Below are 25,155 nucleotides of genomic sequence, written 5' to 3' on the forward strand. Positions count from 1 at the left end.
TGTAACATCCATGATCTCTCCCTCAATGTGAACCGCAGACTGCATCCACATGGCAGAGTAGTAAATCGTAGAATGAAAAGGTATCTGCGTCGGATGCACCACAAACTCAGATGCAGAAGGATTCACCAACACATGCATACGAGATAATACAGATCTGTGGTATTACTAACCACTAGCTTTCGCAATATGAACATGTCAGGATCTTCCATCAACGTAAATTCCTTGCCTAACCTTTAAAAGTTTCAGCGAACTATAGGTACAATATTCACAGCGGCCAGAATAAACTAAAGTGTCATGCTTCTTATAAGAAGATTAGACGAGGATCGCTATCTAGCTTGATTATCAGAATCTTCTGGCAAGCTAAACAAAAACTGTGGGAGAGATGCTATCCTTGGAAGATTAAGAAGAAGATCCGCAAATGAGTCCTTCCTTGACATGGCCTGCGGCTGTTTGCAGCCAGAAACACCAATGGATTCAACCCAAGGTGCAGGAGATTCATCTGCAGGCTTACTTTTATTTGCTGCCGCAGCAACAGCCACACCTATTTTCTGATCAGCATTTCCATCACCATCATCATCACGTTCAGCCTGCAGTTTTTGTGCAGGTGAAGGATCTTTCTGCAGAAGGCAGCAGAGAGAATTGACCCTTGACATGAGTGACTGCTCATCAGAAGCCGATGTTAATTGAGAGTCGCTAAACAAGTACTGTGTAATCTCCTCCAGAATGTCTATTCCATGTTGTTTCATGCCAGAAAAGACGGGATTTTCAGATGTCATCTGTTCTGCAATACAGTTTTCAATGTGGCTCACTAGATCACTCATAGACATTGATGGATGAAATCCAGGCACTTTGATTTGATCCAAATGGCCGAGCAACTTCGAACTCTTGCCTTCAATGCTCCTTATTTCTTCAATTGCATTAGTGTCCATCACTAAATAAAAGATACTAGTTAGACTAGAACAATTACAAGGCAGTGTCTGTATGAAAAAAAAATTGAAAAACCAGAACACGGCTCTCATACGGTATAAATTGTTTTCTAGAGATGCAAACTAAATTTCATCAAGGAGACTCATTAAGTGAAGGGAATGCATTTATCATCACATCAGATTCTAGTACTATAGAGTATAGCCACATGAATACGTGGCCTTTTAGCTGAAATTATATCCAAAACTTTCCTTTCCAAGCTCAAAATTTTACCTGAGCTCGGAGAAGAAGTTTCCTGGGAAAAATTTTCGAGATTTCTACCAATGTAATCTTGTTCATTTTTTGTTGATGATGATTGAGCCTGAGAAGGTGATGCTACATCCCCCAAACCGAGAAAAGCAGGTCTCGCTTCACCATTTAAATCAAACACGTGGCTGGATTCATTTAGATCCTCAAACACAGCTACTCCCGGTTCGAAAAATGGGCAGTCTAACACAATTTCATGTTGTTGACTTAGAAAGTATAATCGAGGATCACATTGAATTAGCTTTTCAAAGTGCTTGCCCAGTGTGCCTGGTGGGCACTTCAGAAAATGTCGCCTGTGACAATATCAAAAGCTACATCAGCATCATCGCATATTTGGAGTCCTAATTATACAACAAACAGTAGTGATTCATGCTATTTTTGCATTATGCTAAAGAAATCCCTTCTTACATTAATATTTTACCAACATTAAAAAGAAGCAGAAGCCAATAGAACTGCTTGCGTGTAAAACAACTGTAAACTGAAGTATGGAGGAATGGATAAATCTTTATGTATTTCATAAGAAGCGTTCTAATAAATACATTGTAAAAACAGTACCAAATATTTGGCTACAAGAACATATTAGAGAAGCAACTGTCGCAAGGAAAATGTGTGACTTCAATATAGCAATAAATCAATTTGTATGAATCCAAGTTAACAGAGAATATAATTTACAAGGACCCAAGGTGTTAGTTGATAGACAAAACCTAATAAATGAGGCAGACAAGAGGGAGACACTTGAAGCTTCCCCTGATTTTTCAAAGAGGCCCTTTGGACATCCTAATTTAATGGAGCCAGATCAAAATATTTTGATTAAGCAGGAAACTACCTTCCTACTTTCACATGATGCCAGACCAATCTAGCCATCAATTTCCAACAGTATGTCTGCGAAAGTTACTAACCTATTACCCAATTTCTGGAAACTAGCAATACTTCACAGCAAATAAGAACAATGCTTGCTTTTGGAAACTAGCAATACTTCACAGCAAAATAAGAACAATGCTTACTTTCAAGCACATTCCATGCTCTAATGGTCCACAAGTGAGCATTTGGGTTCTTGTAATTGTTTGCTACAATTAGCAATTTTTCCCATGAACGTACCAAATGCACCCTTTTATTACTTAAAGAACAAAGAATTTAAATAATAAAATGGTTACATAAATAGGGATTAGATCAAAGTATTGAAGAAAAATGATGCTTATGCAAACTCAAAAATGGTGGATCTATGAAACAACACTCTTCTAACAAGTTGAAGTATCAATGGATATTAGTGTTACTCAGGAGATTAACTACATATATGCAGTAAGCTAGCTTACTTATTGAACTTAATATTCCAATTGTTTCAGTACTTTGATCATGTTACAAAGATTACAAAATATGATCATTTAATTGTTCCAAACAGGCTAACACCTATAGCATATTTGCTCATTCAGTCACTTGCTGACTTAGAGATCTAATGAGACAGATTAATACCATGGCAAGACTGGTATTTGTGCAGTACCTATGTATGCTAGCTTGTCCACCGGTAAAATCTGATGTTGCCTGCCATAAGGTATGCTTCCTAGGCTGTGGGTTTGTCTCCCTAAAGAAAAGGGGCCGCCTGGCCAGCTGTATCAGACAACACCACCAAACTACAATCAAAATCTAAATTACATATAGACGATAGTGATAATAAAAAAAATGCAAATGATACAAACAAATATGAATTACCACAACATCCAAAGTTCCTGGTTCATCATCCGGGTAGTTTGCTTTGATAGCCACAATATCTGACCACTGAATTTCAATTTTATTCTTAAGACCACCATCAAGAACTTCCCACACAAGCTTATGCTTCGCAAAGTAACATTTTGCCACCAAGTCTCCCTCATACCTCGACTTATACTGCAACATCATAGAACTTAAAAATCAACACTAAGCACAACGTTTGCCAAAAGAATGTATTCTACGTAAGAGTTTCAATCTCAATTGAGTCCAGAAACGAATGTAAATATACCTCCCACGTTCCAATTTTCAGAATGGAGCCTGGAAAGTTTGAAGCCTTGAGCTTATCATTAGTACCCTTGTGATCCTTTTTGTCCACGTTGGCCAACTTTGAAGAGTTCTGTTGAGAGAGCTTCATTTGAATCAAATCCAAAAGGGACGGGCTCTTTCGGAGACGCAAGCCAAGTGGGCTTGGCTCATCCAGGGGATTGTACATTGAGGGAGGGATAGCCAAGGCGCCAGGTCCTGAATTCCACTGTTGGGAAAAAAACAATGCAAGAAAGTAAACAATTCCGACATTTAAAGTGTTAGGACATTGTGGTACGGGGCACACAATTACAACTAAAGTAGAAATGAGAAAAAAATAAAAAATAATGAACACCAAAAATTTTACGTGTAAAAATCTCCAAACTAATTGGAGCAAAAATTTTCCACGGGCAAATTTTAGAAGGATTTCACTATTGCAAAAAGATTACAATAATTTCTCTCTCAAATAAGGAGAGCACAATTGACAATACTCTCTCTTATAAAAAAAAAACAATATTTAGGAAAAACCTCACTATTTTTCTCTCTAAAAACTCTCATCTCTCTCTCTCTCTCTCTATGTATATACATTTTGCTTCCAAAAACGGAATAATATTTTGAAGAACAAAAGCATGTATATATAGGAAATGAAGGCGGTGGGAATATGGCAATTTGACAATGTGAATTCAAGTCGGAACAGCTTGATATGTGCCGTCTTTTACACCACAAATAACCCACCGCTTTTGACCAGTTCTAATGCTTAATGGAGAACAAAAATGCTTCTTATCATCTTTATTCATTTGTTGACAGCTTTGCCCCATAAAAGTGGCTTTACCGCCACATATTGGTATCAGAGCCAGGTTTATAGCCAGTTTTTCGTGTTACAGTTAAATCTAGTTAGTGGAAAGGAGACATATTCAATAATGGCGACAAAGTACGAAATAAAGAAGTTCAATGGGAGTAATTTCTCATTGTGGAAAATGAGAATAAAAGCAGTTTTGATGAAAGATAACTGCTTGGCGTCAATTGGAGATAGGCCCGATGAGATCACTGACGACGGCAAGTGGAACAAGATGGATGACAATGCTATTGCTAATCTGCACCTAGCACTAGCCGATGGAGTATTGTCAAGTCTGGCGGAGAAAAATGTAGCAAAAAAGATTTGGGATACTTTGACAAAATTGTATAAGGTCAAATCACTACATAACAAAATTTTCTTGAGGAGAAAACTTTATACCCTTCTGATGATGAAGTCAACTATGGTGACAAACCACACCAACACCCTCAACACTTTATTTTCACAGCTCATAGCAATGGGGCATAATATAGAGACGGGTGAACATGCTGAAATTCTACTTCAAAGTCTACCTGATTCGTATGATCAACTCATCATCAACTTAACCAACAACATTGAAGTTCTAGTCTCTAATGATATTATAGCTACGGTTCTTGAAGAAGAAAGTCGGCGCAAAAGCATACAAGATAGACCGAGAGGTTCACAGCAAGCCGAAGCTTTGGCAATGAGGAGAGGGAGATCAACGGAATGTGGCCCCAATGGGAGTCAAAATTAGAGTAGATCAAAATCTAAAAGTAAGAAGAATGTCAAGTGTCATCATTGTGGCAAGAAATGACAATACAAAAGGGAGAGTTGTCATCTCAAGAAGAACGAAGAAGCCAAAGGAAAAGGTCCTGAGTCGTCAAAAGCTCATGGTTGTGTAGCAAACACATCAAATGATGGTGAAATTTTATATAGTTAGGCAACAACAGTTACTGTAGGCAGAAGAAGATTTGCTGATGTCTGGCTTATGGACTTGAGAGCAACACGGCATATGATTCCTCAGAGAGAATGGTTCCATCAGTATGAACCTATCTCAGGAGGATCTGTGTTCATGGGAGATGATCATGCCTTGAAGATTGCTGGTATTGGTACCATCAAATTGAAGATATGTGATGATACGGCTCGCACCATCCAGGAGGTATGATGTGAAAGGCTTGAAGAAAAATCTGTTGTCTTTGGGACAATTAGGTAATAGTGGGTTGTAAAACCCATATTCAAAATGGGATCTTGAAAATAGTTAAAGGCGCACTTGTAATGATGAAAGCAGAAAAGATAATTGCAAATTTGTACATGCTTAAAGGAGAAACACAACAAGAAAGAGAAGCATCCACTGTGTTGGCAAGTTCGGCAAGAGAATTAATAATGATGTGGCACCGTAACTTTGGCCACATGTTGGAACGAGGTTTGAAGATTCTTGCTGAACAAAAGCTTCTTCCAGCTCAAAAAGGTTTCATTACCCTTTTGAGAGCACAGTGTTACTAGTAAGCAGCACAGATTGAAATTCAGCAGCTCCTCTGCTAGAAGCAAAGCTATCTTAGAACTAATCCATTCTGATATTTGGCAAGTGCCAGTTTTGTCCCTAGGAGGAGCAAAATACTACTTTATCTTTTATTGACGATTACTCCAGGAGATATTCGGTGTATCCAATAAAAAATAGGGAAGATGTATTTCCAATTTTCAAAATATTCAAAGCACGGGTTGAGCTTGAATCTGAAAAGAAGATCAAGTGTTTAAGGACAGACAATAGAGGAGAATATATTGGTGTTGGATTTGATAGCTTTTGTCAACAAGAAGATATCAAAAGGCAACTCACAGTGGCATACACTCCACAAAAAAATGGAGTAGCAGAGCGGATGAACAGAACCTTGTTAGAACGGACAAGAGCGATGTTGAGAACTGCGGGAATGGCCAAGTCATTTTGGGCAGAAGCAGTCAAGACTGCTAGTTATGTGATCAATCAGTCACCATCAACTGCAATTGATCTGAAAATGCCGATGGAGATGTGGACTAATAAGCCAACTGATTATTCTTACTCACATACATTCGGAAGTCCTATTTATATTATATACAACGCCCAATAAACATCAAAGCTAGATCCAAAATGTAGGAAATGTATTTTCTTAGGGTATGCTGATGGAGTCAAGGGGTATCGCCTGTGGAATCCCGCTGCCCACAAGGTGCTAATCAGCAAGGATGTTATATTTGTAGAAGATAAAATACAAGAAAAAGAAAATTATAACACTTCAAAAGAGAAACCAGGGACTACTACATTTCAAGTTTCTTCTAAAGCAGAATTAGAGCACGAAGAACAAGAACAAGTTGAGCGTGCAACTCCACAAGTTCGACGTCCAACTTAGGAGAGAATAAAACCAGCTTGGCACTTAGAGTACATCATGGAAGGAAATGTCGCATACTGTCTACTAACAGAAGATGGAGAGCCGTCAACTTCCCATGAGGCTACAAAAAGCCAAGAAGCTTCTCTGTGGATAGTAGCAATGCAAGAAGAAATTGAAACTCTCCATAAAAAAAAAAAAAAACATGGGATCTTGTTCCATTACGGCAAGGAATGAAGGTCATTGGAAACAAATGGATTTACAAGATCATACAAGACGGCAATGACCAAGTGGAGCTGTATCGTGCTGGATTGGTGGTGAAAGGATTCGCTTAGAAAAAAGGCATATACTTCAACGAAATATTCTCTCCTGTTGTTTGACTCACTACAGTTTGAGCAGTTCCGGCGATGCGTGCTACATTTGACTTGTACTTAGAGCAATTGGACGTGAAAACTGCATTTCTTCATGAAGAACTTGAAGAAGAGATTTGCATGCTCTAACCAGAAATTTTTTAAAAAAAAGGAAAAGAGAACTTCATTTACAGGTTGAACAAACCTCTATATGGTCTCAAACAGGCGCCGAAATATTAGTATAAGAGATTTGATTCCTTTATCATGAGTTTTGGATACAACAAACATAGTTCAAATCCTTGTGATTACTACAAGAGATTTGGTGATTGTAATTTCATTATTCTGTTGTTGTATGTTGACGACATGTTAATAGCAAGCCCCAACAAAGATTGTATTACAGACTTAAAGGCACAGTTAGCTAGGGAGTTTGAAATGAAGGACTTGGGACCAGCAAACAAGACTCTAGAGATGCAAATTTATCAAGACATAAATAATAGGAAGATATGACTTTCTCATAAAATTATTTGAAAAAAATCTTGCGGTGCTTCAACATGCAAGATTGTAAGCCAATTTCTACACCTCTTCCTATTAATTTCAAGTTATCCTCAAGTATGAGTCCTAACAATAAAGCAGAGAGGATGGAAATGTCTCGAGTACCGTATGTATCAGCAGTGGGTAGCTTAATGTTCGCTATAGTTTGTACAAGACTAGACATTGCACAAGCAGTGGGAGTGGTTAGTCGATACATGACGAATCCTGGTAAAGAGCATTGGAGTGCTATAAAGAGGATCTTGAGATATGTCAAGGATACCTCAAATGTTGCATTATGTTATGGAGGGTCAGACTTTACTGTCAGAGGCTATGTTGATTCAAATTATGCAGGTGATCTTGACAAGAGCAAGTCCACCTCAAGTTGTGTGTTTACTCTTGCTAGAGGAGCTGTAAGCTGGGTTTCAAAATTGCAGTCTATTGTGGCTACTTCTACGACGGAGGCAGAATATGTCGCAGCTACACAAGCTAGCAAAGAGACAATATGGTTGCAAATGCTATTGAAGGAGCTCAGACACATACAAGAGAAGATTGCTCTATTTTGTGATAGTCAAAGTGCTTTGCATCTGGCAAAGAATCTAACATTTCATTCAAAGACAATGCACATATGAATTCAGTATCACTTCGTTTGTGAGAAGATAGAAGAAAGAAGTGTGGATATACAAAAAATCCATACAAAAGACAACCTAGCAGATATATTAACAAATCAAATTAGTAATGACAAGTTTATCTGGTGTCAATCCTCCTTGGGCCTACCAGATACGTAAGCGGCATGGAGATGTAAAATGTAGAAAAGATAAAAGGATTACAAAAGTGACTTTGAGTGGGAGATATGTGGTGGTTAAGCCATTTTTGTGGGTTTAAACTGTCAAAAAATGGATAAGAGGATAAGAAGCATTTTTCTTCTCTATTAAGCATTAGAATTGGTCAAAAATAGTAGGTTATTTGTAATTTAAAAGACAGCACATATCAAGCTATTCCAACTTGAATTCACATTACCAAACCGCCATATTCCCACAACCTTTATTTCCTATATATACATGCTTTTATTCTTCAAAATATTATCCCATTTTTGGAAGCAAAATATAGAGAGAGAGAATTTTTAGAGAAAAAAATAGTAAAATTTCTCTTAAATATTATCTTTCCTTTTATAAGAGAGTATTTTTCTCCTCTTATAAGAGAGAGTATTGTCAATTGTGCTCTCCTTATTTAAGAAAGATTCTTGTAATCATTTTTGCTATAGTAAAATCCTTCTACAATTTACCCGTAAAAGATTTTTGCTCCAATTAGTTTAAAGATTTTTCCACAAAAAATTTTTCTTGTTCATTATTTTTCATTTTTTTCTCATTTCTACTTCAATTATAATTGTGTGTCCCGTACCACAGCCTCCTAACATAAAGAACAACATTTATGCCACTATTTGGTTGCTGAGGAAGCACAGAAAGTATCTAACGCATGGCGCATAGAAATGATAAATCTAGCATGATAACTAACCAGCAAAGTGAATCTATGTTCGTTTGCAAGAGGGGTGTGTCACTGTGTGTCTGTGTTAACTCTGTTTGGCAAATTCAAAAGTGGAAAAAAGAAGGAAATTAGACTTATGCCACTGGTGACACGAACAATCGATGAGCTCTAAGAAGAAGCTAATACAAGCAGCTCTATCCGTAAAAGGAAGTTGGGATATGTTACCGTCTGGCGTCTGGTTAGTTGGGAGGGAGGGAAACTAAAAATGAACTCAATTAGCTCTGTTAGGTTGATAATAAAGCATAGGAGGGTCTCAGAAATCATCAGAATGAAATCATAACTAACCAACACAATTAACTATTTATCATCAAAGAAAACATAATAAGCTGTGAGGAAAACAGGGTTCTGTTCAATAGCTGAAAAGGTGTAATAAAGAGAAACGGAAATGAGGTATTAAGCCATTGGTAGTAGAAAACCAGAAAAGATTAAGGTGCAATAAAAAGATATCGTTAGCCACTGTATCTTGCAGAAAACAAACGGAACCAGAAAAGTTTGCTCCTTTTGGTTGCTGAGGAAGCGTGGGAAAATAAAAGGAATTTAATGTGAGCGGAGAAAACTCAAAACCTGTGGACACGATTCGGTTTTGGATCGCTTGTTAAGCGGGCCGATTTGATCTTCTAACGAGTCATCAGCCTCCAGCTTCACCCCGAGCTTTTTCCGGCAGTTGGTGTCCGATTCCATCCCGGAATTCATTAACTGAACCATCTAGCAAGCTGCGAGTCAGTCAATAACGGAGCGAGACGCAACGATATCTTCCAATCACGAACGGCAGGGAATTTAATTCGGTGAGTTGACACGGCGAACAGGGGATTGTTTTAGGCGCTGGAGAGGGGGTCTAAACAACACAATGACAGAGACGAAGAGGGAAGCTTTCATTTGATAGAGCCTCAGCCGACTCACGGGCGCTACGCGTGCACGAAAGAATCGCCACGTGGTCAAAGATGAACAGCGATGCACTTCTCGATTTTACTGAAATGTCCTTGAAACGGGCGGCACAAGTCCCTCTTGTGGGCGGTAATTTTGTCTATTGGTGTGGTGGTTGAGGGATGGTGAGGTGTGGGCTATGAGTTGTTTGGTAGGGTCTAGGTGACACGTGCGCCCACGCATGGAATTCGGATAAATGCGGGGCCCTGTTCGTGAACCTTCGTTCGGGGTGTGTTTCCTCTTGTCTTATAGTTGCAGTTAAGGTGATTGGCTGGCAACGCTACGTGGCATCATCTGGTGGAGGTGTTTGACACGTAGGACAGATCTTTATCCTTGTGGATAAGGTTAACACTAGATAGTAGACAAGATGCACTTGGCCACTTGCCAAAGGAAAGACAGGATCCACTTTGTCGTGTTTCGTTGACCATCCAGCACAATTAAAAAATATTTTTTATTATAATAATTGAATATTAGTCATTGGGTCTTAGTAGCCCAACGGCATAAAGAGAGATATAATAGCATCACTAGAGGTCCAGCTTGACGGAACTCTTAGCATGACTTTAATGGGCTTAAAATTTATTTCTGGACTGTTCATAAGTTGGGCTGAGGAACCTATCTGCTGGGCTTCGATAGATCTGAATCTCGATCAATTTCTCAGCCCAAAAGAATTATAAATAAATAAAAAACAGCAGCAGCGGCCTAATGTTAGGAAAGGAATCTTGAAACATCAATTCCTCCAAAGATTCGAGAGTCTCGTATATACTTCATCTTAGGGATAAGGTTCTATAATAGATAAATGATTTGTATAGTAGGATGCTACTCATTATTTCATGTCATATCCTTTATATATTTTAAAATTATTTTTATTTTTATTTTATTTTATTATTTATACAAACCCTACTACTTATCGCTCAAGCTTTTGTAAAAAAGTGAACTTCATCTTAAAAAATATAAAAAAATAATTTTTTATTAATGGATCTATTTTTTTACAAAAGACTTGTACGGAATTTATTTATTTGGAGCTTGTAGCTAAGATTACTCACGTGAAGCAAATACATATATATTGTTGAGGAATAAATCCTATATTGCATGTGAATAAGGTCTTGGATATATTTATGAGCAATGCTACATACAGTCATTTTTGCGTACTTCCTGCGCACTCCACTGATATGATTAACTGGATTAATTTTTTTTTAATATCCAACCAATCATATCACTGGAGTGCACAAAAGAGTGCACAAAAATGACTGCATATAGAATTTTTGTATATTTATAAGGTTAGAGCAAACCTCTCTTTTTGAACCGGTTTAATGAGATAAATCAAACTTAATAATTTTTTCATGATATTAGAGTCTACCACAGGACGAATGGGACCCACACTATTTACTCGTAACAAGGATCAGAAACAATACTGGCCTGCAAATGAAAGAGGGTGTTGAATAATAAATCTCACATTATCTGTAAACAGGTCTTGAACATATTTATAAGGTTGGAATAAATCTCTTTTTTTTTTTAACCAATTTATGTAATAAGTTAGGCTAATAAATTTCTTCGTATACTTCATCTAAAAACTATTTTCTTACAGCTTGAGATAAATGACACTGCTGTCACAAACATAGAAAACCAGAAAGCAGCTTGATACTCGTTTATACATTGAAGTAATGCATGCACAGGATCATGAAAACCTGATATGATCAGTGCTTTTATTTTCCGTATAATCTTTCTATCCCTTGCAATAAGCAAAGCATGAAAACTATATGCAAACGTACAAGTGACATCTGCAACTCCCAAGTCCCATGCATGCATGCATCCATCATAGCAGACAATGTTTCATATACATAAGACGCAAAACACCTCTCTCTCTCTCTCTCTCTCTCTCTCTCTCTCTATATATATATATATATATATATATGTTATGACAGTTCGATTCCGTGAATGGGCGAGTCCTTATCAATGAAAGCTCACTAAACCACTAAAATTGTTGGTAATCACAAGTTGTCAATCCCACTCACATATAAACAGAGCAGCCCATTTTGTTCCTCCCTCCCCCAATATGTGCACGTGAAACCCCAATAATTTCTCATGCACTGGTGGGTCCTAAGGCCAGCCATTTCTCTTTTGTTCTCAACCCAAACTCCAACTCCCAAGACTCTGTCCACACAACTCCCCCTCTCCCCTTCTTTCTCTATACCTCTCACTGTTCTTGCTCTCTCCTAATTCCGTTCTGATCTCGGCAAACGCATTTGTTATCTTTCTTCAGTACTTTCCCTCAACAATGGTGGATGCATTGCCTCTTTTCCCCTTGATGCTTTCTCTTCTTTTTCTTTACCTCAGCATTGCAAATGGGGTCCACTGTTATGAAGAGAAGAAGGTCCTCAGCCTGCAAAGTTTTCAATGGAAACAGCAAAATGGTACACCGAGTTGCATCTCCCGGAAATCAAGTGAGTTTTGGCAAAGGGAAAAAGTAAAGCTCATAAACTACTTACATATATATATATATATATATATATAGCTGGATATAGCTTTTAGAACTTTGTTTTATTCTCCACTTTGAGATTTGTTATCAACGATTGCTTTCTTCTCTAGTCTGACTGCTTTTATGCTTTAGGACAGATGTTTAAATACATGGGCTGGCATTATCTTCGAAAAATATCCTAAATGATTAGTCCTTAATTTATAGAACTACTGATTTTTTTTTTTTTTTTTTTTTGGGGGGTAAGTAAAGGGAAGTAAGAATTAAAACTTCGAGTATCACTAAATCAATCAATGCTTAAACCACTGTAATATCTAATCAATAAATACATTATTTATAAGATCATAGGTATTAAATTAGGCCTAAAAGAATCAAGTCCAACTCTTATAATACACTGTCAAGAACAAATAAATCAAATACACCAGAGAAATAAAAACCATGTACGTACTCCTTCAATGTAAGTTATAATTAATTTAACAGATATAATGTCATATCTGTTAAATAATGTCAATTTAATTAGAAATTTAAAGGGCTTGAATAATTTTACACTAATTACGTCCACAAGTGTAGAAATAAAAAAAAATAAAAAAAATTTCCTAGATCATTTTTTCTCTTATCCTTCTTGTTTTTCCTCTTTTTCATGATTTATTTTCTTTCTTATTTAATTTCCCCTGCCCGCTCTAAACTTAATTCCTCTTTAGCTCTCTCCCTGATCTGTTTCTGCAAACTAAAGTCATATTTAGAATCACGGGGGTTTGTTGTTTTGTCTTTTAACTACATAAACGAAGACCAACTTTGAAAAATATGATTTTCTTTAATTTCCTTCTTAATTAATTTGTTTCTTAACATTTCAATGGGGGTAACTGTTTCTCCTCACCATAAAGTGACTCTGCCATTGCTTTAGGGGAAAAAGTAAAAACTATCATTGCGCTCTCTCTCTCTCTCTCTCTCTCTCTTCAAGGTATTAGGTTGGTATTGATTAATTGCTTGAACTAGTGAAAGGTTAGTTAAGTAATTTCAATTATGATTAGATGATAATTCAACGTGTTCATGAGTTTCTGATGATTACAAATAATTACTACTCATGGAGCCTCGTAACAATCGGTAAAATAATATCATCTATTACAATTAATTAGTCAAATCCGACTTTGAGTGTTGCATCTATTTTACATAGACATTAATCGGCTTAAAAGCTTCAGTTTTTTTCTCCGATTTATGCCCTGCGGCAGTACTCCACGTACAGCGACGAATATGAACCGACACTGAGAGTCCTGCATGTATATATATTTTGTTATTTTGGCTTTGCAAGTTGACAGAGATCGTCCTGGCTTGAAAATATATGGCCGACTTTGTGCGCTAGCCTTTTACGTATCCGCCACAGCTGGGCTTGGAAGTAGCTGGAACGGATGTCTTGATAATTAATATATAGGATATATATCTTGGCGTTGCTTTACTTTCCTTTGAATTGTGGAATCTACTAATTTTGGATTAAGTGCTTTGATATTTAGTATTCATGATTCAGCTGGCTCATCCTTAATAATTTCTAGCTAGGACTGCTATCTTCTTCTTTAGGACTTGTTGTCATCGCGAAAAATCAATGCAAAATCTATCGGTTTTTAATCCAGTTCTTTTAAGAAGTAGGGAGGGAGAATGGTGCAACTATATTGGAAATGAAACACCGAGACTACTGCTCAGGAAAGATCATCGACTGGAGTGAGAAGCAACAAAAACGTTTGATATTGGATAATTCTCATGTCAAGTTACTACAATCCCGGATACGAAACAAAGCCGCGTCCGGTGGTGTCGAAGATGTGTCCAAAGCTCAAATCCCATTAACTTCTGGAATAGAACTTGAGACACTAAACTATATCGTAACCATCGGGTTGGGAGGCCGAAATATGACAGTTATTGTGGACACGGGAAGCGATTTGACGTGGGTTCAATGCCAGCCTTGCAATTCATGTTACAATCAAAAAGAACCTCTCTTCAACCCTTCGGCATCCTCCTCATACCAATCAATTTTGTGCAATTCACCAGCATGTCGGTCGATTCAATCTGCTTCTTGGAATTCACCCCTGTGTGGAAGCAACCAACCTTCTTCATGTAACTATGTCGTTAACTATGGAGATGGGTCCTACACTAAGGGCGAGCTAGCTCGTGACCACCTTAACCTCGGAGCAACTCCTGTGAATGATTTTCTATTCGGCTGTGGTCGGAACAATAAAGGTCTTTTTGGAGGAGCTTCAGGTCTCATGGGGCTGGGAAGGAGCGATGTCTCAGTGATCTCTCAAAGTTCTGCCTTATTTGGAGGGGTTTTCTCCTACTGCTTACCTTCCACTGAAGCTGGGGCTTCTGGATCGTTGGTTATGGGTGGAGATTCTTCGGTATTCAAGAATTCCACTCCCATTTCTTACACCAGAATGGTTCAGAATCCGCAGTTGTCCAACTTCTATTTTCTCAACCTTACTGGCATAAGCATCGGTGGGGTGGCTGTACAAGCTCCAAGTCTAGCTCATGGCAGAATTCTGATCGATTCTGGGACTGTTATTTCAAGGCTTGCTCCATCAGTTTACCAGGCTGTGAAAGCGGAGTTTCTGAAACAAATGTCTGGGCTTCCTCCAGCACCAGGATTTTCTATCTTGGACACTTGCTTCAACCTCAGTGGATATTCGGAAGTGAATATTCCTACACTAAAATTGCACTTCGAGGGTAATGCTGAGCTGAATGTGGATGTAACAGGCATCCTTTATGTCGTAAAAAGTGATGCATCTCAGGTTTGTTTCGCAGTTGCAAGTCTCTCCTATGAAGATGAGGTTGGTATTGTTGGGAACTATCAACAGAAGAACCAAAGGGTTGTATATGATATTAAACAGTCAGAGCTGGGATTTGCAGGAGAAACTTGCAGTTTCATATAATGAACAGGAGATCATAATGATAAAAACAGGTGAATTGATGTGAATACAATTCTTCCAAGCGGCGCCAAGCTATTATATTTATCATTAATGGCAATAAAATTTAGGAGTAATATATATATATAGTTTCCCCCAGTTCAAACCATGCACAAACTAGAACATATATATGGAGGAAGATCATCATGATTCATGTACAACATATTACATGTTACTTTCTAATGTGGAGACCAAAAAGAGTCTGAAATATTGTATAATTTTGCCCACCAAATTAAGGTTATATATATATATAAAAAATTTACTCCTCTTTTTAAGATATAACAGTTGAGATCTTACTACATCACCTATTACTCAACTAACTAACGGTTAAATATTAATTGGGTGAGTAAATTGCAACATGTTTCAAATCATGAACGAAAGTGAAAAGTAAAATGATAATTAAAGGAGTTTCCTTCGATTTTATTTATTTATAGGGAAAAGGATTGGGAGCCAGGAATAGTTTTTCAGATGTTCATTGTTTTTTTTGGGTTAATGGATCTCCTTAGTATCTGCCGAAAAATGGGCTTCACACCAAAACCCATATAACCCAGATCCATTTTGCTCGTAAGAAAATGCAGGCAGGCTCTTCCCAAGTCCAACTCAAAAATTGGGTGTTTATCGACAACTTCGTTTTCTTTCTCCCTTCTTAACTTATAAAATATTTTCCCTAATGGGGCTTAATTGAAAGTTGCTTTATTTAACTCAAGTTATGGTTTTTAAAAAAATAAAACCGAAGGACGGTACTCGCTAAAAGAGTTCATGATCTCCATCTAGCCTAGCCTACAAAGAGTTTCCGCCAAAAAGGCTAGAAATTGGTTTTTGATTGCTAAACAATTGCTTTAGCATCTGATAATCAATTTTATAAATTAACAAAATTTAACAGCCCTCGTGCATCTGGGACAAACCCAAAATTGTATGTATTTTTAAGAAAACTGAGAAGCATATATATATATATATATATATATCCATATGCCAATATTACAGACAATGCAACAAAGGATGAAAATTACAACAACAACCAAAAAAAGGGTATTGTATAATTTGATTTGGAATATAAATTTTAAAATTTGAAACTTATAAATCAAATATTAACATTTAAATAATGTAGATTGTGTGCTTTACTTATTGCAATTTGGGTTCTCTTGCTACTGAAAACAAATGAGAAGTAACCACAAAACAGCAAACAGTATTGTAGCTGTTGGGAAAGATATATCCGAAGTCTGGGGGTCCAGGTTAATTTAAAGCTGCTAGCTTCAAAGATTTTCAGAAATTGACGAGTCTGACATTGTTACTATCAGTACCATGCATGTAAAAGCGAGTTCTACTGCTGGCCTACGGTGATGATCGTGACATATATCGGATTTTAACGTTAACTATGAAGTTTGGGGAAGTTTCATGAGGAACTAATTTATGGTGTCATCTTCATGAAGATCCTACAATCTACCATGTAAACAATGTGTCACATGCCAAATTTAGAACCGTGTAATATATAATACGGCATTCCAATCATGTGCTAATGGTCCCCCCCCTCGGGGGGCGTCTTCTCCCCAAAAAAGAAAAATCTACGAATTTCTACGAAGATTGCAAAACATAAGACTAGTTCAGAAAATTATAAGAACAAGTAAAATATAAGTACTTGGGAAAAGACAGTTATAAATTGAAGCACTTACATGCCAATCATCCAACGTCTTATTGAAAGAAATATCTGATAATTAATGAATGTCTAATCCCGTCTATATCTACATGTAAATTAACTGATCATAGCGATTACCAGACTCTTTCTCTCCATATTTTAAAGAAAGGAGAGAAACATTTGCAAAAATAAAAAAGAATATCAAGTGTTTTCTCTCTTTTCAATGACTAAGAAAATTTCGCATTTTCTCTTTACTCTTACCTTTTTTCTGGGGCCATATTCACATAATCATTGTCTTCAGTGGCCAAGTTCAACGTCAAAAATTGGAGAAGCAATCGAGTTCAAGTCCCCAAATATAATATGATCATCACCATCAGCATAGCTGCCGGAGTCTTGGCAATCAAAGTATGTCTGAATATCGTCTGGAAAACTTCGACGCGGTTGGTCAGACTCTTGAGGCGTTGGTGGACTGTCTGCTACCGATGTCCTTTCCAGCATTTCCTTAAACTTGGAGGATTGCAACAGAAGCCCTAGAGCTGACGATGTCGATGAGGCACCACTGCCAAGCATTGGAGGAGCTAGGGTTGTATCACTGGCACTTGAATTAGTATGGTTGGATAAGAAGCTTAAGCCAAGCTCAGGAGGATTAGGGTTTTCCAATAGATTAAAAGAACAATTAAGGTTGGATTGAAGGTCGTTCGGGTTGGTGAGGCTATCAAATTGGTTATTGGGATTAGGGCGTAGCCACTTGATATAACGACTGAGGTCAAAGTTAGTAACAGCGTTAAGTCCACGATACTCTATGGCTGCCATGTCATATGCTGTGGCTGCTTCCTCTTGAGTGGCTGAGTGCATCAATAAAATAAAATAATGTTAAAAAAAAATGATAGTATGGTAGGGGTAATATTTTGGAAATAAATATTGTATAATTAGACTGCATATGGAATTTAATTGTTTCCTGCAAAATCCGGTGAGGCCGGGTAAGAGAAGTTGTATTAAAGTCGGATGGGGATTGAATATATAAAGCAGTTGAAGTTTGGTGATCTATTTCCCAACCAACTGGATAGTGGATTTGATTACACGTACAGCTAGATTTATCCCATTATCTTGACCCATATCACATGCTTGTTGTCTATATTTATTTATAGGATCTAGGAAATACTAGTTATTTTAGCGGGAAACATCTCACTTTCATATATTTTCAATTAATTTATTATTATTATTATTATTTAATTTCTATGTTGTAATGAGGGCTGCTGGCTAGCTAGAATCTGAATGCTAATTGATATGCGCGTCAATTCAACGTAATTGATTAAAAAATCAAATTTTAATAAAAATTATACTAATTTAAATTTTAAATAAAAAAATAACAGGTATACAAATTCATTTATATAAAACAAAACTCCTCGGAAAAAAAGGTACCTAGCTAACTGCATTCGTTTGCTGTTTATGATTGTACGACACTTATTCTAGTGACGTGGCAGTAAAGAAAATGACTCCCTGGGTGCATCCATCATTCATCCGCGCAGAAGGTGATGGGCCAGTAAGTACTTGGTAAATGGGTGTAAATTGTACACTATTATAATTTTTAATTCATTAATTTAAAATCCGAGGACCTAGTTAATTTTATTTTTTAATTTTACCGAGAAAACAATTGTAAAAATGGAGAGAGCCCGATCATAGATAATCATAAGAAAAATGTGGAATTAAATACGGACCATAGGTTCCAAGATAGAGATATTTGTTGCCGAAAACTCTGCCAATGCGAGCTTCCCACCGTCCATTGTGATGATGTCTGAACATTTGAAAATCACAGAAAGTCGGTGACCAGATAAAACACATGATGAGAGCATGCAATAGGAGTAACATCTGTGAGACCAATATAATTAGATTGCGATGGTTACCAAATTATTTCGACAATTAGAGATCGCCGTAAAGGTTCGTGAGCTACTGACTAAAGGGTATTCTTGTTTTTCAGCAACAACTCGTGGCGATATTAATTGCAGTGTATATACATACATACGGGACAGGCATGCAGGAAGATGCATATATGAATGCACGTTTTAGCTAGCGCCGTCCATTGGAGATAGATGGAAAATATTTTTTAAAAAAATATCCAATATTTATTTTTAAATCGAGATTCTCATGTTCATGAGTTAGTAAAATAAATCGACAGGCCGGATCGAGGATGGAGTACTGATGAAATTGGCTAAATTGAGGAATCTTTAAATACCTTGCTACGCCTCTGTACTTTGAGACCCCACGAGAAAACCCACTACTTTTTCTGTACATTGAATCACAGTGAAAAGAAATAAAAAACCAATTGGTATTTTCATCATGTAACGATTATATATTCATGGTAAGATCAATTCGGCAGAAATTTCAGATCAATTACCTCCTCAAAGCACCGATGTACTCTTCTTTTGACTGACCTTCCATTTCTTTGAGTTCTTCTTGGTAGGTTGCGAGCTAATAATACATGATCAATTATTAATTACGTTATAATGTATTAATTATCATACATTATTATCAAACGAGATTGATAATTACTTACGTTAACAAATCAACGTCACAAAACTTATAAGAGATCATGAGAACTATGTACCGGGAAATTGAGGATGGTTTCTTGTCCCCAATACTTCAATGCTGCCAAATCATAAGCATGTGCGGCGGCTTCTTCATTATCATATGCCCCTAAAAATTCCGACGTCTCTAATTACATTGAATTTTTTACAAAATATATAACAAGATAACTACAATTGTTTCTCTCCAACTCTTCATTTCCTTCAAATGTTATTTATAAAGAGCGAATGGATTAAGATCAGAACAAGCAAAACAATTAATCTTCCCCCCACCTCTCAAAAAAAAAAAAAAATTACCTAAATATACTGCATTAAGGTTGGAAATCGCCACCGCCATCATCGTACCGGAAACAGAGAGAGAATTACAGAACAAACAGATTGTTACTGATGATGAGTAATATATTTAAATCATAAAGAGTGCATATTAACGGATCAAAATTATGTTTCTTATTTATTATTTATTTTTAAAAGGATCGGAAGAGAAGAAGAAGAAGAACCTTGTCTTCCTTTCTTGTTCTGCGACTCATTCCAGCAATTCTTGTCCCACAAATGAGCTTCATAGCGGCCCGTCCACCGATGCCTAAATCATCAGTCGGCGAACATCGATAAAACCAGAACGTATAAAAATGTAATGAATTGCAAGCAAATATATACATATGTCAACAAAAGAAAGCATTGCATCCATCCAAGTTCCAACCTCGTGACGCCCCGGTAGATCGAACTACGCTGAGGAGGAGAGTCTCGAGGGACGCTTTTGCGCGTCCGCTTCACCTTGGTTGCGGGGCTCTCGGTATTGTTACTGGTGTTTGCAGTGGTAGTACTGTTCTTGACTGAGCTTTTCGCCATTAATTACCTTCGATCACTAGAGAGAGAGAGAGAGAGAGAGAGAGAGATGACTAAAGTCATCCAATGAGAAGGACTTTAAAGGGAGGTGATAGCCGGCCGGCTGAGGACGTTTTTTATGGCCGGCTCTAAGCGGGTTGGAGTCTCTTCCCCTTTGTCGTTACTATTTCTTTATGACTCCTTTTTTTTTTCTTTTTCTTGTTTTGTGTTATGAGGAAATTGATCTAACGATATAATTAGCTTCTACTTTGCCCTAATCCTGATTTACCTAATAGGGTTTTCCAAATAAGCTTATACTTTTTCATTCTTAATTTTTAACCTAACCCCATTTTCTCCTCTCTCTCTCTCTCTTGTTTGGTGTGTCATTGTCTTGATGTTTTTACTTTTATAATACCATGTGGAATTTAGGATTTATGCTTCTCCAATCAATCATGTTTCATTAATTTTTGGTGAATTTCAGGAATCAACTAATATTTTGTTGTCTTGTTAATTTGCCCCTATCATGGAGTTTACAAACTTTTGTTGCCCAATTATTTGTTATTTACCTCAAAAATTAGTTGTAGATAAATAGAAAATAATTTTAAAGAGTGACTTACCTATTTAAAATTTGCACCTCTTCTCAAAATGACTTAAAAAAGTAAACATAATTTTTACTGCGATAACAAAGATTTAATTTGAAGTTGGCTCATTTAATGCTACGGATCATAAGATCAGAAGCGAATATTCAGATCAATTTTATTATTATCTTTTAAGGGATCAAGTACTGTAGGTGAACAGTTGCTTAAATTGCTAATTTGGAAATGATTGAGCTTTGAAAAATATACGTAAAATGCTACTATTTCCACTGAGGCTCCAGCTGAAGTAAGTATTTTTTTACTGTTTCATCATTATTTCTAAAAATTAATATATAATATTTTAAATTTTATTATAAAATAAATCATAAACGTGTTATATGAAAGAAAAAATCTTCACAACCTCCCAATACATCACATTTTATATTTTTTTTAAATTTTTATTATTTTATCTTTTATTAAATATTTAATATATAAATAATGAATAAAAGAATTAAATTAATTTAAAAAGAATAAATTCAAAAAAAATATTAAAAAATTAAAAAAAAGTGGAGTTTGAAATGTTCGGAGGTTGTATAGCATTGCCCATATGAAATGAGGTCAATTCATTAGAATAGGTGAGATACTAGATTGCATTGTTGCACCTAAATCTAGCTAGGCTAGCTATTATTGTATGGCCAATTGCCTAATCGATCCCTTTCATACGTTCGTTCCTCTTTTCGGCGGTGGCGGCCGGCGGGTAAAGTCGCTTGGCACAATTAGAGCTATGGTGTAGGTTATAGTCAAGGGCCATGTCTATAGCAAAATATTAACTTTTTTTCAAATGATGTATCAACTACTCTACGAGGCTTGAGGACTCCTTAATTACGTACAGGTAAACCTTATTAATTAATTAATTAGGCTAGAGGGGAAGGCAGTGCCCTTAGGTTGAAAGTTTGGTGCCATTAAGATGAAAAGGCCGGAAGATGGATGGCTGGCGCATGGATTAAGATCTAGCTGCTAATTAGGTATGTAGCGATGTAAACACGTATGGCAGTAACGCAATATTCTCCTCTCATGTATATTTGGTTCCATTCTCGTCTAAATATTTTGCATGTCTTATGATTTTTATTTTTTTTAAGAAATGATATTTGCTGCTTTAGAATCGTATTTAAAAAAAATAATAACAAATATGAGAGTTATAAGAAAAAATATATATATTTTAATAATAAACTCTTATTTTTCTCAAAAAATAATGTGCAGAATATTCATATTTTATAATTATATATACCATGATTCTATTATTATTTTGTCGATTAATATTTGACGATAATTTAGAAGATAATAAAAAAATGAGAATTAAAAAGATGATGAGTAATTTTAAAAAAGATATATAAATAGCCAGCTTTACTATAATAAATATTTGCTTGTACTACAACTTCTAGATAATAAAATCCATGGGCTCTGCACGTATCATTTTCACCGCAACAACACCACCAAAATTTAGAGTGAATGCGGCGGTAACAAACTCAACCACAAAATCTCCTATTGTTTTGGTCCTTGAAGACGAGAAATCAAAGCTAACCAACCGGATTTGACAGTTTCGGTCTAGTGCGCGCGCACCCTAATAAAGAAGAAGAGAAATTATGAAATGATGTCACTTAGATCGGGATGGATTAATCAAAATTAAAAATTTCATCTTATTTTAGTTTATTATTATAATTTTTAAAATTTTTTTATATAAAATATAATAAATAATATAATTTTTTCAAATTTCAATACAAAATTAATATTAAAAACTTATATTATAACAATATTTTATTTATTACTATTCAAAACATCTCATATAATCTTATCTCATCTGTGTAACCAAACGGAATATTAGAGAATTTCTACAAACAGATCCGTTCAAGGATCTCATTTAACACCCTGCGAATAATATATTGCCAAATAGACTTTCCACCACAGTTAATATGAACCAGCACATACATAGAAAATTAGCCCCTGCAAAGTGACATAGCCCCCTCCAGAGACAGTCCTTTGTAACCCACCCCTTCACAGCTCAGCCCCTTCCCCATCTCGACACAACCTTATTGCACCCTCCTCAAACAATGCTTCACCATGTATCTTAAAATTGAGGATGAAGGACTGGTACCAGCCATTTTTTCAGAATTCATATTCAAAAGTGAATGTTGGTTCTTGCCCAGAATGCCAATTGAGTAGACCATTCACTGTCAAAATTGAACAGGTGAAATTTCTAGAGCTCTAGGCAACATTTATGAAATCTATCTTTCAAACATTTTGTCAAACACCTTTGGGCAACAAATCATGCAATTATCTTTTACAAATCAATAATACGTAAATTGTAATGCTCTATGGGTTTCTTCCAAGCATATATTAAAATTTTAATACATCCGTTAAAATTCAATTTCAAAAAAAGAAAGTTGAAAATAATTGAAATTTTATTGTTGAAACTTGTTACGGTTCCTAACTCATGCAATTGCTTTTTCATCTACCGGTTGTTTTATAATCAAGTTCGTCCAAGAGAAATCAAGTAAAGTTCACATAACACGATGGTAGCTTGAATTTAATGTGATTGCTGGGGTGGTAGCTTTTAAGTGGAGGGCTATCATTACTGAAAAATCAGACCGATCAGTTAGTACCAGAACTGTATTACTAAATAAGAATTTATTTATAATTATGTAATAAAATAATATTATTTTAAATTTTATTTTGATTTGATAGATTTAAATAAGATTACTATTTGTCCATGGCGGGGTCGACCCTTCCCGAACCTCACCCTCACATGAGGGGGTGAGGTTTTCATCCCACACCCCACCTTGAAATATAGGGGTAGGGGCAAACCCTTTATCCGCCTTACTCCCGCCTGTTGCAATAGTGCTCATGATTAATTGGGCTTATAAACTATTTTTGGTTCTAAAATTAAAACATATTTTTAGATTTAAATTATAAATTTAAATTTATAAATATGATTATAATTTAAAAAACTAGTAACATAATTTTTTAATTTGTTAATATATATTATGTATAAATTAATATAACTTAATGTAAATTTTATATAATAGATCAAAACAATACAAGAATCTCACTTAAATAATGTGAAACTCTTGTATCACCTGACAATAATTTATATAAGTAGCGGGGCCTCATCCCTGCTTGGGATTTCTCTCTGCATAGCGGGGGTGGGGGCAGGGCAGAATAGTGGAGTTTGTTGCCCACCTCCCGATTTAAATATAATAAAAAGTATAATTATATTTAAAATTATATAAATTATGAAAAGGTTGTAAGGCAGAAAAAAATCCCACAAATCTAGGCCAAAGGAGTGATCGGCAAGGCAAAAAAGAAAGACTAGAGGCCGACTCATCATGAGTTTCATGAGCAAGTACCTATTATTTGATTAATTACAAAATGGCCTCTTTGGCGTGTTCTCCGGTCATAATTAATTCGAAAAGCAAGAACTAGAATCCATCTTTTAAGTTCTTAAAAACAAAAACCCAAAAACAAAAAATAAATAAATAAATAAATAAATTTAATCAAAACATTTTAATAGGCATGGGGACATTAACGCCAAACAATGCATAGATGGATGCATGGAGGCACCGAGTATGTGGGAGGGCCGGGGATATTGATCATCAGGCCGACTTGGAAAGCTAGCTATATTTTTAATTACTGAAAAAAACAGGTGGCTAGCTCCCCACTTCTAACGTTCATTGGTATGATGCCACAAATTCCCATAGCATGAGGGGCCCCTTATTATAATTGACGTACTACATAAAATTCTTTTTTTTTTAAAAAAAAAAAGCGAATTAAATCTCCGACCATGCAGGAAATTAATATGAGGTTGTTTCAAACCCAACAACTCCCCTTAATTACTGCCGACTGCTTACAATGAAGATGACCAGTTTATATTCTCCAAAAGCTCGCTTTTTTTCTTTTTAAATATTTATATATTTATCTCTATATTTAATATTTCTGCATTTTTGGAAATTTAAAGCTTTCTTAAGTTTTATTATTACCAAAATATAGATAAGGAGACTAAATTAAAAATTTATTAAAATTAAAAAAAAAATGTTATACAGCATTCCGCATGTGGCATCGAGAGAATCGCCTCCTAAACTAAAGAGCATAAAGATTCTCTCATATATATCCGAGTTTTTAAAGGATCGAGAAAATAACAAAAAGAGGCAATCAGTAATTGAGGAACTGTTGTATAGAGAGTGAGGCATGCTACCAGTAATGGGTACACTTTTCATGTCCGATATCTCGCTATTTTACAGAAGAAAAATTTTATATGTAGTTATTTTTATATATTTTTTAATATATATTTTTAATATGATTAGTTATGTGTTAAA

At 35.9% G+C, this 25,155-nt stretch overlaps 3 protein-coding genes across 4 annotated transcripts; 1 reads left to right on the forward strand and 2 right to left on the reverse strand.

The window, feature by feature from the left end:
* Positions 1-137: 137 nt before the first annotated feature.
* On the reverse strand, positions 138-9,687 carry LOC122285849. Of its 2 annotated transcripts, XM_043095382.1 has the most exons (7): positions 9,393-9,687; positions 8,799-8,859; positions 3,224-3,466; positions 2,938-3,111; positions 2,729-2,835; positions 1,198-1,523; positions 138-931 (listed from the first exon to the last, which is right to left on the reverse strand). In XM_043095382.1, exons 3-7 carry the CDS (start codon positions 3,425-3,427, stop codon positions 327-329), a joined length of 1,416 nt encoding a protein of 471 aa, XP_042951316.1. In that variant the 5' UTR covers positions 3,428-3,466; positions 8,799-8,859; positions 9,393-9,687; the 3' UTR covers positions 138-326. The 2 variants fall into 2 exon arrangements, with proteins under 2 accessions (XP_042951316.1, XP_042951315.1); XM_043095381.1 differs by lacking the exon at positions 8,799-8,859.
* Positions 9,688-11,818: 2,131 nt separating this feature from the next.
* On the forward strand, positions 11,819-15,474 carry LOC122285891 (aspartyl protease family protein At5g10770-like). Its single transcript, XM_043095383.1, has 2 exons — positions 11,819-12,193; positions 13,867-15,474. The coding sequence occupies exons 1-2, from the start codon at positions 12,028-12,030 to the stop codon at positions 15,138-15,140; spliced, it is 1,440 nt and encodes a 479-aa protein (XP_042951317.1). The 5' UTR covers positions 11,819-12,027; the 3' UTR covers positions 15,141-15,474.
* A 1,328-nt stretch (positions 15,475-16,802) lies between these two features.
* LOC122285959 (AP2-like ethylene-responsive transcription factor At1g16060) lies at positions 16,803-20,402 on the reverse strand. The gene is made up of 8 exons (XM_043095388.1): positions 20,086-20,402; positions 19,886-19,968; positions 19,686-19,694; positions 19,412-19,500; positions 19,202-19,275; positions 19,040-19,090; positions 18,525-18,601; positions 16,803-17,651 (listed from the first exon to the last, which is right to left on the reverse strand). The coding sequence occupies exons 1-8, from the start codon at positions 20,232-20,234 to the stop codon at positions 17,104-17,106; spliced, it is 1,080 nt and encodes a 359-aa protein (XP_042951322.1). The 5' UTR covers positions 20,235-20,402; the 3' UTR covers positions 16,803-17,103.
* Positions 20,403-25,155: the final 4,753 nt, after the last annotated feature.

Source organism: Carya illinoinensis, chromosome 1, assembly GCF_018687715.1.
Source record: "Carya illinoinensis cultivar Pawnee chromosome 1, C.illinoinensisPawnee_v1, whole genome shotgun sequence".
Classification (NCBI taxonomy): domain Eukaryota; kingdom Viridiplantae; phylum Streptophyta; class Magnoliopsida; order Fagales; family Juglandaceae; genus Carya; species Carya illinoinensis.